The sequence below is a fragment of the Solanum dulcamara genome, chromosome 3 (genome assembly GCF_947179165.1).
Source record: "Solanum dulcamara chromosome 3, daSolDulc1.2, whole genome shotgun sequence".
Lineage (NCBI taxonomy): Eukaryota > Viridiplantae > Streptophyta > Magnoliopsida > Solanales > Solanaceae > Solanum > Solanum dulcamara.
In genome coordinates, this window is record NC_077239.1 from 75,797,782 (window position 1) to 75,809,877 (window position 12,096).

General features: G+C 36.8%; 1 protein-coding gene across 3 annotated transcripts; it reads left to right on the forward strand.

The window, feature by feature from the left end:
* The first annotated feature begins 1,993 nt into the window (after positions 1-1,993).
* Positions 1,994-9,133, forward strand: LOC129882994 (protein TIME FOR COFFEE). 3 transcript variants are annotated; one of them, XM_055957525.1, is made up of 13 exons: positions 1,994-2,397; positions 2,483-3,004; positions 3,102-3,298; positions 3,384-3,618; positions 3,736-4,129; positions 4,228-4,288; positions 4,377-4,481; positions 4,566-4,875; positions 4,952-5,018; positions 5,139-5,208; positions 5,296-5,652; positions 5,799-8,316; positions 8,485-9,133. In XM_055957525.1, exons 1-13 carry the CDS (start codon positions 2,295-2,297, stop codon positions 8,487-8,489), a joined length of 4,944 nt encoding a protein of 1,647 aa, XP_055813500.1. In that variant the 5' UTR covers positions 1,994-2,294; the 3' UTR covers positions 8,490-9,133. The 3 variants fall into 3 exon arrangements, with proteins under 3 accessions (XP_055813500.1, XP_055813501.1, XP_055813499.1); XM_055957526.1 differs by having other exon boundaries at positions 5,838-8,316; positions 8,456-9,133; XM_055957524.1 differs by having other exon boundaries at positions 1,995-2,397; positions 8,456-9,133.
* Positions 9,134-12,096: the final 2,963 nt, after the last annotated feature.

The window sequence follows — 12,096 nt, forward strand, 5'->3', positions numbered from 1 at the left end:
AATCAAATTTCACAAATTTGCAAAAAAGAGAAAAAGTAAAAGAAATTTAATTCACTTTCCTACTTTTTTTTTTGCCTTCACTATTTTCACTTCAACCATAAATAATAATATTTTAAAGAGTGTATTTAGTGAATCAAATTTGATTTGAATGTATTAGAATTTGTAAAATATAAAAATCAAACCCAAATAAAAAAGGTCAAACTTCACAAATTTGCAAAAAAGAGAAAAAGTAAAAGAAATTTAATTCACTTTCCTACTTTTTTTTTTTTGCCTTCACTATTTTCACTTCAACCATAAATAATAATAATAATATTTTAAAAAAGTGTATCTAGTGAATCCAATTTGATTTGAATGTATTAGAATTTGTAAAATACAAAAATCAAACCCAAATAAAAAAAGTCAAACTTCACAAATTTGCAAAAAAGAGAAAAAGTAAAAGAAATTTAATTCTTTCCTTTTTTTTTTTTTTTGCCTTCACTATTTTCATTTCAACTAAATAAATAAATAAATAATAATTGTGGATTTTGGGCTCCACATCTTAGCTACCACAAACTACAAAGCACTACAGAACGTGACAATATGGCTAACGCAAAATATAAATAAATTAAATAAACTTCTGGGCCCCACTTATTTTTCTGGGAAGTTCCGTGACCGTGACTGCCATTTTTCCCTCCGCTGCCCGGCCATTTCACACCGTTCGATCTTTCAATCTCAACGGTCTAGATCTTGCCGAACTAACCACGTAGGCTCGGGCCTTAATTGTCGGAATCTAATAAAGCATTTAATTAAACAACCGCATATGGCCACATCACTTATCCATCCAACGCCTCAGGTGGTTTCCAACTAGACAAACGGATGATCTATACCGTTGATTTGAGTTTTAGATCTTCATTTAGTGGGTCCCACCTGTCCTTTTTTTTGGAAAAAAGGAACTGGACAGTACTAAATACACACTTTACTTAATAATAAAAAAATTGCAAGAATTCATAATTATTGTTATTATTTCTGAAATGCTAAAAAATTGCTAGTAAAACCCGAAAATTAATGAATTTGACCAGCTAGAACGATATTGTTTTGCAGTCACCTAGATTCCTTGTGATCGTCATGTTTTTATTTGCTTTTACCGAGAATCACATACATGTACAACCGGCTATAACCGGTCAACTAAAGGATAGTTTGGTATGCAAAATAAAATGGGATATATGATTAAATTATAATCGAGGCATAATATGTAAATGTATTTTTTAATTTTATCTTAATTAATGTTTATGTTTTTTAATTTTAGATATGTATAAATAAATAATTAGTCTTTATACAAATAAATATATTCTTCTTATATGATATAATACAAATAAAATATCAATAAAAGGCATATGTGTTTATTTGGTCAAACTTAATACATATTTAAGTGTCTATTATGTACATCCAAAATTAAAGTACATAAATATCAATAAAAATAAAGTTAAATAATATATTTATATATTTTATTTTTGATTAACGAAATAAAATTTTTAGAGGTTAATTGAATAATTATATATTTAATTTCAAACCTAATTATATAATTTAAAATAATTTTATCTCACTTCAGATAGAATAAATTATGCTAAAAATAATTTAATCCTCGTATCAAATAGAGTAAATGTAATAGACTTGCGGGTAAATATTTGTTTTGTTCCATTCATTCGTGAAAAGTGCCCCACACAACAGGGCCACGAAAATTTTAAATTATATTACTACTCAATACTTTTTTTTTTTTTGTCAGAATAAAACTCCTTATATTTGAGTCATACCCCCACCCAAACCCACCCAACATTATTTAAATCAGGAGCATGGAAAGCGATGACCGACACGTGTCAGTCGGTGGAACCACATGCCATGCTGGCAATGTTGAATGTAAACCGTTGGATGAGATGAAGAATGAAGGGTGGAGATTGAATAAAATGTCAAAAGTGATAGATCTCAACCTTCCACGAGGGTTTGAAGAGTGTGATATAGCCAAAAGCTGATGAAGATAGAGAGCAGAAAAAGGAGAGAACCAAAGATACATAGAGAGAGAGAAAAAAGAGAAGAAACAAAACAACTACAGAGAGAAAGAGACGATAAAAAACCAAAGAAAACACACCCATTTGTAAAAAGATAACAGAATTCATTTGTGGGGTTGTTGTTTGCCGGCCGGGAAGTGTAAAAAACTTCATTTCCGGTGAAACCACCATAAATTCCGGTGAATTATGTTAGACCTCATCTGGGGTTAGTTGATTTCTTTCCCCGGAGAAGACAAAAAAAACTTCTATTAAATGGATAGGAACAGAGAAGCAAGAAGAACTGGTATGGTAGCCGCCACATCTAATGGATTATCAAGACGCAGACATAGAAGTAACAGTCTTAGAGATTCCCCTGGTAAAAACATCATAGATCTATAATCTTTTTTCTGATTCTTCAAAAAAAATTTGATTTTTATGTTTTCTTGATTTTGTTTATGCAGATGAAGAAGGGGGTGTAGAGATTCAAGAATCTGTAAGGTTAAGGGAGAGAGTGAAGAAAGATCGAGATCGGGAACGTGAGAGAGACAGAGAACGAGATAGAGAAAGGGATATTAGAGAGAGGGATATTAGGGATAGAGATAGAGATAGGTCAAGTCGGAGTAAAAGAAGAAGAGCTGATAGATTGATGATGCACAGAGGTGGAGAAGATGGTGGAGATGATAGTTCAGAAGAAAGTGTAAACGATGATGAAGATGATGATGATGAAGAGACGACGACAACAACAAACGTTGTTTCAGCTAGTAGTAGATTGTTGCCGCCGCCGAATCCGGCGCCGGCGACGATGGGAGGGTCGTCGATTTCAAACCATCATCATCACCATAACAACAATCATAACCACCATCATCTACAACCTCGGAAAAATTTTCCACCAAATGTTGGTGGAAAGGTGTTTAGAGCAGCACCTGTGTGGAAAACTGGTGATGAAATGATTGGTGTTTCTGTTCCAAGAAAAGCTCGTTCTGGTACTGCTTTTTTTTGTTTGTTCTTGTACTGTTTTTCATCTTTGTTGTTTTTTGAGGATTTCTTGATTGACCCTCTTTTTCTTTTTGATGTTTTTAGCATCTACAAAGAGGTCGCATGATTGGATTTCTGGGACAACTGGTGGTGGGGGTAACAGTGGTGTTGTCACCGGAGACCAAATTCATCAGCAAGTATCGACAGCTTCGCCGGTGGGACAGAACATTCTGGCAACATCACCATCTCCGGCAGCTCCTTTATCTCCATCTTCTTCTAATGTTTCAGTCAGAAAAAAAATTGTTAGTCTCATTTTCATCTGATTTTCTACTTTTTCATTTTCTTTGTTTTTAATGTTATCAGAACTGATTGTTTTTTTTAATACAGAAGCCTAGTGGACAAAAACGGCCGCCGGCAAAGTCACCTCCTAAAGTTTCTTCATCCAACCCTGAAGAACTTGAGATTGAGATTGCTGAAGTTTTGTATGGATTGATGACTCAGTCGCAAGGGCCTTCAAAAAAAGAAAGTGGAACAAATGATACAAGAGAAGTTAATAACAGATCCAGAGTTTCATCTCCAGCTTCTAATTCGAACTCATCAGCTACTCCTTTATCTACTGTTGGTGAGCATAATAAAGTTCCAATCTTTGCAATTGGTTTTTGGAAAAACCAACCAACCAACCAACAAACAATCCCATTTCTTGTATTTGTTCTGATGAGTATTGTTCTTGATTCTGTAGCTCCGAAGAGGAAAAGACCAAGACAAGTCTTGGAAAATCCTGGAGGATTTGGTGTACGGAGCAGCCCCATTTCGTCTACTACAGCTAAAGTGGAGATGGATCAGACAACAATGAAGATGGAGGTTTTTTCTCCTAATTTGGAGAAGACCCCACAATCTACTGTTGAAAATGGTGTTTCTTTATATGATGTAAGTGCTTCTGTGCAAAGTTTGCCGGCGGCAACAGATCCGATGCCGGAGCCGATGAAGGTGGAATCTGAGGTCAAGAGGAGGCCTGGGGAATCTGAATTTAAGGAGAGTAAGGAGGAAGTGAATTCACCAAAAAGGGAATCTGTTACTTTGGGAGTAGATAATAGTATTCGTGAGGATGCTGCTGCTGTTGCAGTTACCCAAGTGTGAGTATCTATCCAAATTTTTGATCTTTTTCTTGATTATGAAACTTTTAATCCTCCTTCTTGAGTCTGATGATTTGTGGGGTTTCTTGGAATTTCAGCAGTGGAATTGTTTCAGAAGTGGAAAACCAGAGAGAGGAGAAGTTCCAGATAGATCTTATGGTGAGGATGAAGATCACTCCTAAAAAAGAATCTTTTTCATCTTTCTTCTTTGTAATTTTTTTTAATTGATCTTTCAATCCCATTTTAGGCTCCTCCTCCGCAGTTGAGATCATCACCTGAAAGGGAGGCTGAGATGGATTTTGGCTCAGCAGCTGTGGATAATAATAAGCATAATATATCAGAAAATATTGTTGTGAGTAGTCTCTTCCTTTTCCCCCTTTTCTGAGGATATTGAGGATGATCTGATTATTGAATTGGCAAATATTGTTTTGTTCAGGAAATGAAGCCTGCTGTGAAAGAAAAGGATGATGAAAGGATTGGCAAGGCTGAGAAAGATGAAGGGGTGGTGAGTGTTGAAGCTGAGGAACAGAAGTCTAAAGCAGCTGTAGAAGAAATTAATTCTCATAAGCCAAGTGAGAGTAATAGGGGAAGGAATATTAATCTTGATCTTGATTTGGAAAAGCCAGAAAAGGATAGTGGTGGAAGTGGCAAATTCCAACAGCAGAGTCAAAAGTTGCAGCAGCAGCACCAACCATCACCTCCTTCCCAAAAAGCTACTAAAGAAGAATCAATTCTAGAAAAAACTGGTAAGTTGATTTTCTTGAATCTGAAAATGAATTCTTCCCTTGGATTTTACTGATGGAGTGATCTTTCTATATTCAGGTCAATCCAGCTCTTTGCCTATGCCAATGTCTATGGCTAGCTGGCCTGGTGGGCTTCCTCCCATGGGGTACGGTCGGCTTGACTTATTGTGTTTCAGTGCTCTCATTTAATTGATATTTCAAGTATTAGATCCATGGTGTAAATGCTGTGTTTCTCTGGCGAAATAACTCACAATTCCTGTCAGCAGATACATGGCGCCTTTACAAGGAGTTGTTGCTATGGATGGAAGTACAGTTTCCTCTGCTGCTCCAATGCAGGTATTTTACTTTGTATTTCTTTCACTTCTATGGTTGAAGTTACATTCATGCTTCTACCCCTTTTCTTAACTCTGAAATTTTATGCAGCCTCTATTCTCTCAACCACGGCCCAAAAGATGTGCAACACATTGTTACATTGCTAGGAACATACATTGTCTTCAGCAATTTATGAAGATGCATCCTTTCTGGCCACCTGCTGCTGGCACTGCACCATTCTTTGGAGCCAAGAGCAATCTCAATGTTATGCCGGCCGCGGATCTCCATGGAAACTTAGCTGTTAGGGGAGCAAGTGCTGGGCCGGAGAAGGGGCAGGGGCTTGCCATCTTCCCTAGTAATGGTGGAAAAGACAAAGTTCAACCTGCTAACATTGCAGATGCTGCTCAGAGAAAGCAGCAAATGTTACTCCAACAAGCTTTACCTCCTGTTCCGCCCAATAATCTACTGGTACATCATCTTCTTAGAGTTTATTAACACCTTGATTTCTTGATTTTCCTCTATTTTTCAACTTTTTAATGAAAAATGAAAAGATCCCAAGACTACGCCTTTTTGCTGATTCTCCCCCTCCCCCCCCCCCCCCAATGAATTTACAGCACGGGCCTGCTTTCATCTTCCCTTTAAATCAACAACAGGCAGCTGCTGCTGTTCGTCCAGGTCCCGCAAAGTCACCTAGCACGACGGGCCCTTCAGTCTCTCCTAACACATCTAATCCTGCTGCCGGAACTGCTTCAGCTACAGCTGGTGGAGCTGCTACTGCAATTAGCTTCAACTACCCAAATATGTCTCCTAATGAAGCTCAGTACCTGGCGATCTTGCAGAATAATGCCTATGCTTTCCCAATACCAGCTGTTGGACCACCTCCGAGTTATAGAGGAACTCATCCTCAGCCCATGCCCTTGTTTAATGGATCTTTCTATTCTTCCCAGATGATTCATCCTTCCCAGGTTCAGCAACAGCAGCATCAACAACAGCAGCATCAGCAACATCATCAGCAACATCAACAACAGCAACAGCAGCAGCAGCAGCAGCCAGCAACATCTCAGTCCCAACAAATGCAACAAGGTCAACAAAACACAAGCATGTCAAGTGGATCCTCTTCATCCCATAAGCATTTGCAGAACCAGCAACAGAGGTCCCAAGGCAATGCTGTTAATGGTGGTGGTAATTTGCATAATTTTTCTGGGACAAAAAATCATCCATCTCAGTCCCCAGCACAGTCACAGAATCAGCATATGCCCCCACAGACGCGCCATATTGAAAATGAGGCGGGCAGTGAAGATAGCCCATCAACTGCAGAGAGGAAAAGGTCGCATGGACCAATTAATGTGTACAGTCAGAATTTTGCTATGCCCATGCATCCCTCAAACTTTGGTTTGATGACTCCTCCAGCTAACTTTGGGGTTACCTCTTCTGCTGTTGGCAGCAATAATCATCAAAATGAGAAGAAGCCACAGCAGCAGCAGCAGCAGCAGCCGCCAGGTTTAAAGACGAGTCTAGAGTCGGTGCCGCCTCAACCTTTTGCCATGTCGTTTGCTTCATTTAATGGAGCCACTGCTGGCCCTGGCATTGACATGTCCATGGCACAGAATCATGCTATTTTCCAGAGTCTCCCTGAAGCTACAAGGCAAAATTTACAGATGGCTGCAGCAGCAGCTGCTCAGGCTGTGCAGCAGAAGAAGAATTTCAGAGTATCCGAGGATGGTAAATCTGGATCTGGTGACCAGTCTGGGGCTGATACTGAAAGAAAAGTTTTAGCAATGAAGCCTTCGGGAAATGCTGGTCAGTCTATTGCATTTTCACGGTCCGATACATCTGATGCCTCTGGGTCTACTATTGCAGCCAACAGCGTTATTGATAGCTCATCAAGGTCCTTAAATCTTCCATCTGGTGCTTCATGGACTGCTCGAGCTGCAATGCCAAGTGCTATGGGAGCTCTAAATGTTCCTAATGCACAGTTGCAAGCTCAATTTCAGCAACAGCAGCAACAAATGATTCAGCTTCACAAGCAGCAGCAGCAGCAACAGCAGTTTGCAGCGGCTGTTGCTGCTCGGAGTAAGACGACAGCCTCTAGTAATGGGAATGTTTATTCGGAGCACCTGACTTCATCTGCTTCTGCTGCTTCAAAATTTCCAAACGCAATGTCTGCTTTTCCTCAAAATCTTGTACAGAGTGGTAACAACAGCAGTCAAGCTCAGTCGCCTCAGTGGAAGAATTCTACCAGAACATCGACATCCCAAGCTCCATCATCTTTGTCATCGACTTCTTCTCTGAAAAACCTTTCTCAGCAGCAGCAGCAGCACGTTAGATCCCAGCAAAGTCACACACAGATATCTTTTGGCACGAATCAGAGATCTACTCCTCCTCCACAGGGACAACAGCCCCCAAACAATAATCAGTCTCCCTCTTCCCCCATGATGGTTGGCTCTCCTACCACTTCCTCAATCTCAAAAGGTGCCAGTGGAAGCCCAAGACCTACAAATTCTGCTACTACAAGTAATAAAACGGGTCAAAACTCATCTTTGTCGACGCAGCAGGGTAAATCCTCGACTTCAGTTCCCAACCAGAAGTCATCTCCAGCTGGTGGGAGGAATGTGCCATCAACTCTTGGAAACCCTCATAATATAGCTTCAACTTCAGGTGGTGGAACCAAGTCTCAGCAGCAACAACAGCAACATTTACAGAAGAGTATGCAGCAAGCACAACTGTTCTTCTCAAGTCCATATGCGCAAGCTCAACCTCCGCATTCTACTGTTACAAGTTCTACGGGTCAAGCTACTGGGGGATATTATCTTCAGAGACGACGTCCTGACCAGCCTGGCCAACAACCGCCTGGTTCATCGGCTGCATCCTCATCAAGTGGGATGTTGACTTTGTGTCCTGTTACTCTAGGTGGTGGCACCACTTCTGATCCTGCCAAAGCAATTGCAGCTGCTGCAGCTGCTAATAATATGAAAGGTGGTGTGTTGCCCTCGCAGGGCATCCTTCATGCTGCCCAATATACAACACAAACGTCAGGAAGTCAACATCAGCTTTTGCCTGCTGGTTTCTCATATGTGCACCCTGTTCCCGCAGCGGTTCAAGTGAAGCCAGCTGAACAGAAACAACCTGCTGGTGAGTAGTCTCATGATCATTCTTTATTTACCTTTCAGCTCCATTTCTAGGTAGACAAGTCTAGGAGTTGACGCAAAAAATTAACGATTTAGATTAAATGAGGAAGTAATTCATGAAGTGAAGCATAATTCTTGACCAGGAAATGACAATTTGCATGCGTGCTGGCAGCCTGAGAAGAAATGAACGCTGCTGTACAACTTGATGGGGCAGCCAAGCGGAGGCACATCAGTGAAACTCAGAAGTTGGAATGAAAAACCCACAGTTTTGAAGGTGGCACCATGTGGGTTTTTGATGACTGATCCTCGAAGGATTTTGCACGAAATGCAAGTCAATCAGCATGTGGATTGATTTTGTACAATGCATTCCCATGGTGTATAATCTGACTGCTTATAGGGAGATACAAATGAAAATGCGAGCTGCTCGACCGGTTTTTTTTTTTTTGATGATCACAGGATGGTTTGCTGGAAAATTGATCAGCTATTTCCTGCATGGTTGATGGTGGAGGTTTAGGTCCAGGAAAGAAAAAGGTTTTTGGTTCCTTTTTCCCCCTTTTTTGGGGGGTAGGGTGGGAAGCAGGTCAGTGATAAGAAAACTAAGACTAGTGAAGGTTGTATTGCCTTCAAGTTTTTCAGTAGGAACTCTGATGCTTCAGTAATTCATTATTCTTTTTCTTCTCTTAAAAGGTGTTTCTACTGGCTTGAATTAGCAGTTTCTGGACAGTAGTATCTTTTTTTGGACATATATAAGTATATGCAAGGTGTATATGTGTTGTGTCTTGGCACATATATAAATGGATAGCCCTCAAGATTTCTTTCAAGTTTTACTTCCTTTCAAGTTTTACATCATTCTTTTTCCTTTGCATTCTTTACTTTATGGCTGAAAATAGTCTCTGTCATGACAGAATGACAGAAATCCGTGAATGATGCTATCAGTTTTTTGTTGTTTTGGGAAAGGGCATTATGTCATTGGTGCTCTGTTGGCTATGATGTTACTCTCTTTTAGCAAAGATAAAGACTCTTGTGAAGGAACTTGTGACTTACCTGTTGTTTTATTTCCTTTCCTACTTGGACTATCCTTTTCAAGAGTCTTGGTTAATATTTAGGGAAAATAATGCGGTCTATATTGAGTTTGTTACTCGGTTTATTCCATATTTGTGTATAAACATCTATTATGCATTAATTATATGCTTTATATATATAAGGTTGATACATTATGTATAATGTTTTTCTGTCTTTGATATAGTATTTGTAGAATGTTGTACTATAATATTTGTATATTGAGTTACTTGGGGTAATATTTATGATGTAAAAAGTTCAAAATTAGTTAGAGTCGGCTAACATATATCTTGATTCATTTATGTTCCTATTCTCCAACCAGAGTTGAAACTTGGTGTGGTAGACTATTGAAAAAGAAGAAAATGAAGCATCTTAGCAACTTATTAATAGGGGCAGCAAGTTGCTTTAATCATTGGTTGGTGTGATTTATAAATAAAAAATACGTTAAAAGGACAAAAGGTGGGGGCTATCTTTGAACACACATGCACACACCTAGATAGATTTTAGATTGGGATGGGTGGCTTTAAATAATAGTTGATTTTGTTACACTACATGTGTGTGAACTAAATAGCAAAGTGTAGGACCTAATCTATAAGATTTCATTTTCAATTCAGGTCCCCATTTTTTTCCTCCAATAAATTCCTTCTTGCTTTTGTTTGCTTTGAATAGTCCTTGAAATCACTTTCACTATAACATACTTTACCTCAAGCCAGAAGAAAAGTTAAGTTTGTTTGCCACATCTTAATAGTTTACTAATTAATATTGAATAATATATATTATCGCTGAATCAAGAATTCTCTTTCTTTATTCTCAATCGTTTATCATCAATATAGTACTACTAGCTTATATCCATTGATACTGTAAAATATGAAGTGTGGTAAAAAGAAGAGGGAAAAGGCCTGAAAATATCATAGCATGTCCGAAATTATCAACTATACACTTATTCTTTGCAAAGTTTCTTGAATTATTACCTCTATAAATGTGAATGTGGCCAAAGAGTCTGTATTTTGGTAATGGAATAATTGTAGTTGTTGTTCTTATAATATTTTTTTATTAAATATATATTTTTCTACTTTTATCTTCTTTTTTTATTTGGGGGCAGAAGGAGTTATATTATATCATTAGATGGTGGATATTTTGATAATATCTCAATGTTAGATAATTGGATTATTATATGGATTTTGATAGATGTGTATAATTTTGATATTGACAAATTTGACCTTGTATTCTGGTCCCATTTTTCCAAATTGAACAGCATAGGGCCTTTGAAAGGTTGTTTAATGGGTTGTTATTTTTTTGGCTTCCAGAAGGTCACTTGTGTCCAGATATTTTTTTTTGCCTTGTAGGCTGGACACTTTTTTGGGTGTCCCTTTTGTGGGACCCTTGTTTTTAAAAAAAAATTATTTGCCCACAAAACTTTAAAAAATTCCACTGTGGGACCTACTATTTTTTTTTCTTTCTTTGCTCACACCTTCCCAAAACATTAAAACATATTTATGGAAACCTATCACTATTTTTTTTAACCATAGGGTTAGGTGGTTTGCTCTTGTTTACTCCCTCTGATCCGAATTTGACATACTTCTTAAAAAAAAATATAAATTTAAAGTTATTTTTTACTAATTTTAAAATAATTAAGAATCTCATTAAATAAAGTATAAATATTAAAAAAAATATCTCAATAATTTTAAATAATTCACTTTTTTAAATTATTAAAAAAGTCTCAACAATTCACTTAATATGGACTAAAAGTAACTTATCCATATTCTTAAAAATAATAATTTTACTACATTAATCCTAATTATTAAATATTTAAAATATATTGAGAAATGAATAGTTCTTAAAAATAAGAGTAAAATAGGTATTAAAAAGTAATATCTTAATAAATTTATCAAATAAAAATGAATATCTATTTTTAAATTATAATAACTGACAAATAGAAATGAAAGATAATTATACTAGCTAAATGTGAATATTATATATGCCTAAGTAGGTCAAGTGAAACATCTCATCAACATGAAAACAAGTTGATAAGAGAATATTTGAGAGTTTGCACCTTGAAAAATCATTGTTAATAAGCTGTTGGAAAAAAAAAAAGCACTTCTAAATATTCCAATAAGTAGAAAAAAAAGAAGAAGAACATTTACAATATTTAAGAATTGGCAATGATATTGTCTTCTAGTAGAAAGGAATGAGAGTAAAAATAGAAAGTGCTTTACCTCCCCCCCACCCCCACCCCCCAATTTATTTAGGTTATCTCTTCTACATTTTGTGCAAAAAAGTAACCAACTAATTATTCTGAATTCTACCCCTTTATTTTCCAAAGAATAACATACTAGTAATTATTGAAATTTTCAAAAATTAATAGGATGATCAAGTTTATGGGAGGTTAATTGTATTTATTTATTTTTTTTATTTTTTTTTTATTTTTAAAAAGTGAGGAATTTGGTTACATTTTTGGGAGAAAATAAATAATTTTGAAAAATAATAAAAGTTGTTTTTCAAAAATTAAAAAAATTAATTTTTTTCCTGAAAGTACTTTTGAAAAAGTGACTAAGAAGCACTTTTAATAGTTTGATTAAGATTAATTATTATTCAAAATACTTTTTAAAATTTATTAATTTTAGAAATTTGATCCGAGTAACTAGTCGTAACTTAAAAATTAAGTAACAAATTTGATGGACCCCATTAGTAGTATACTGATTTTTTTTTTGAGGTGACTAATGAT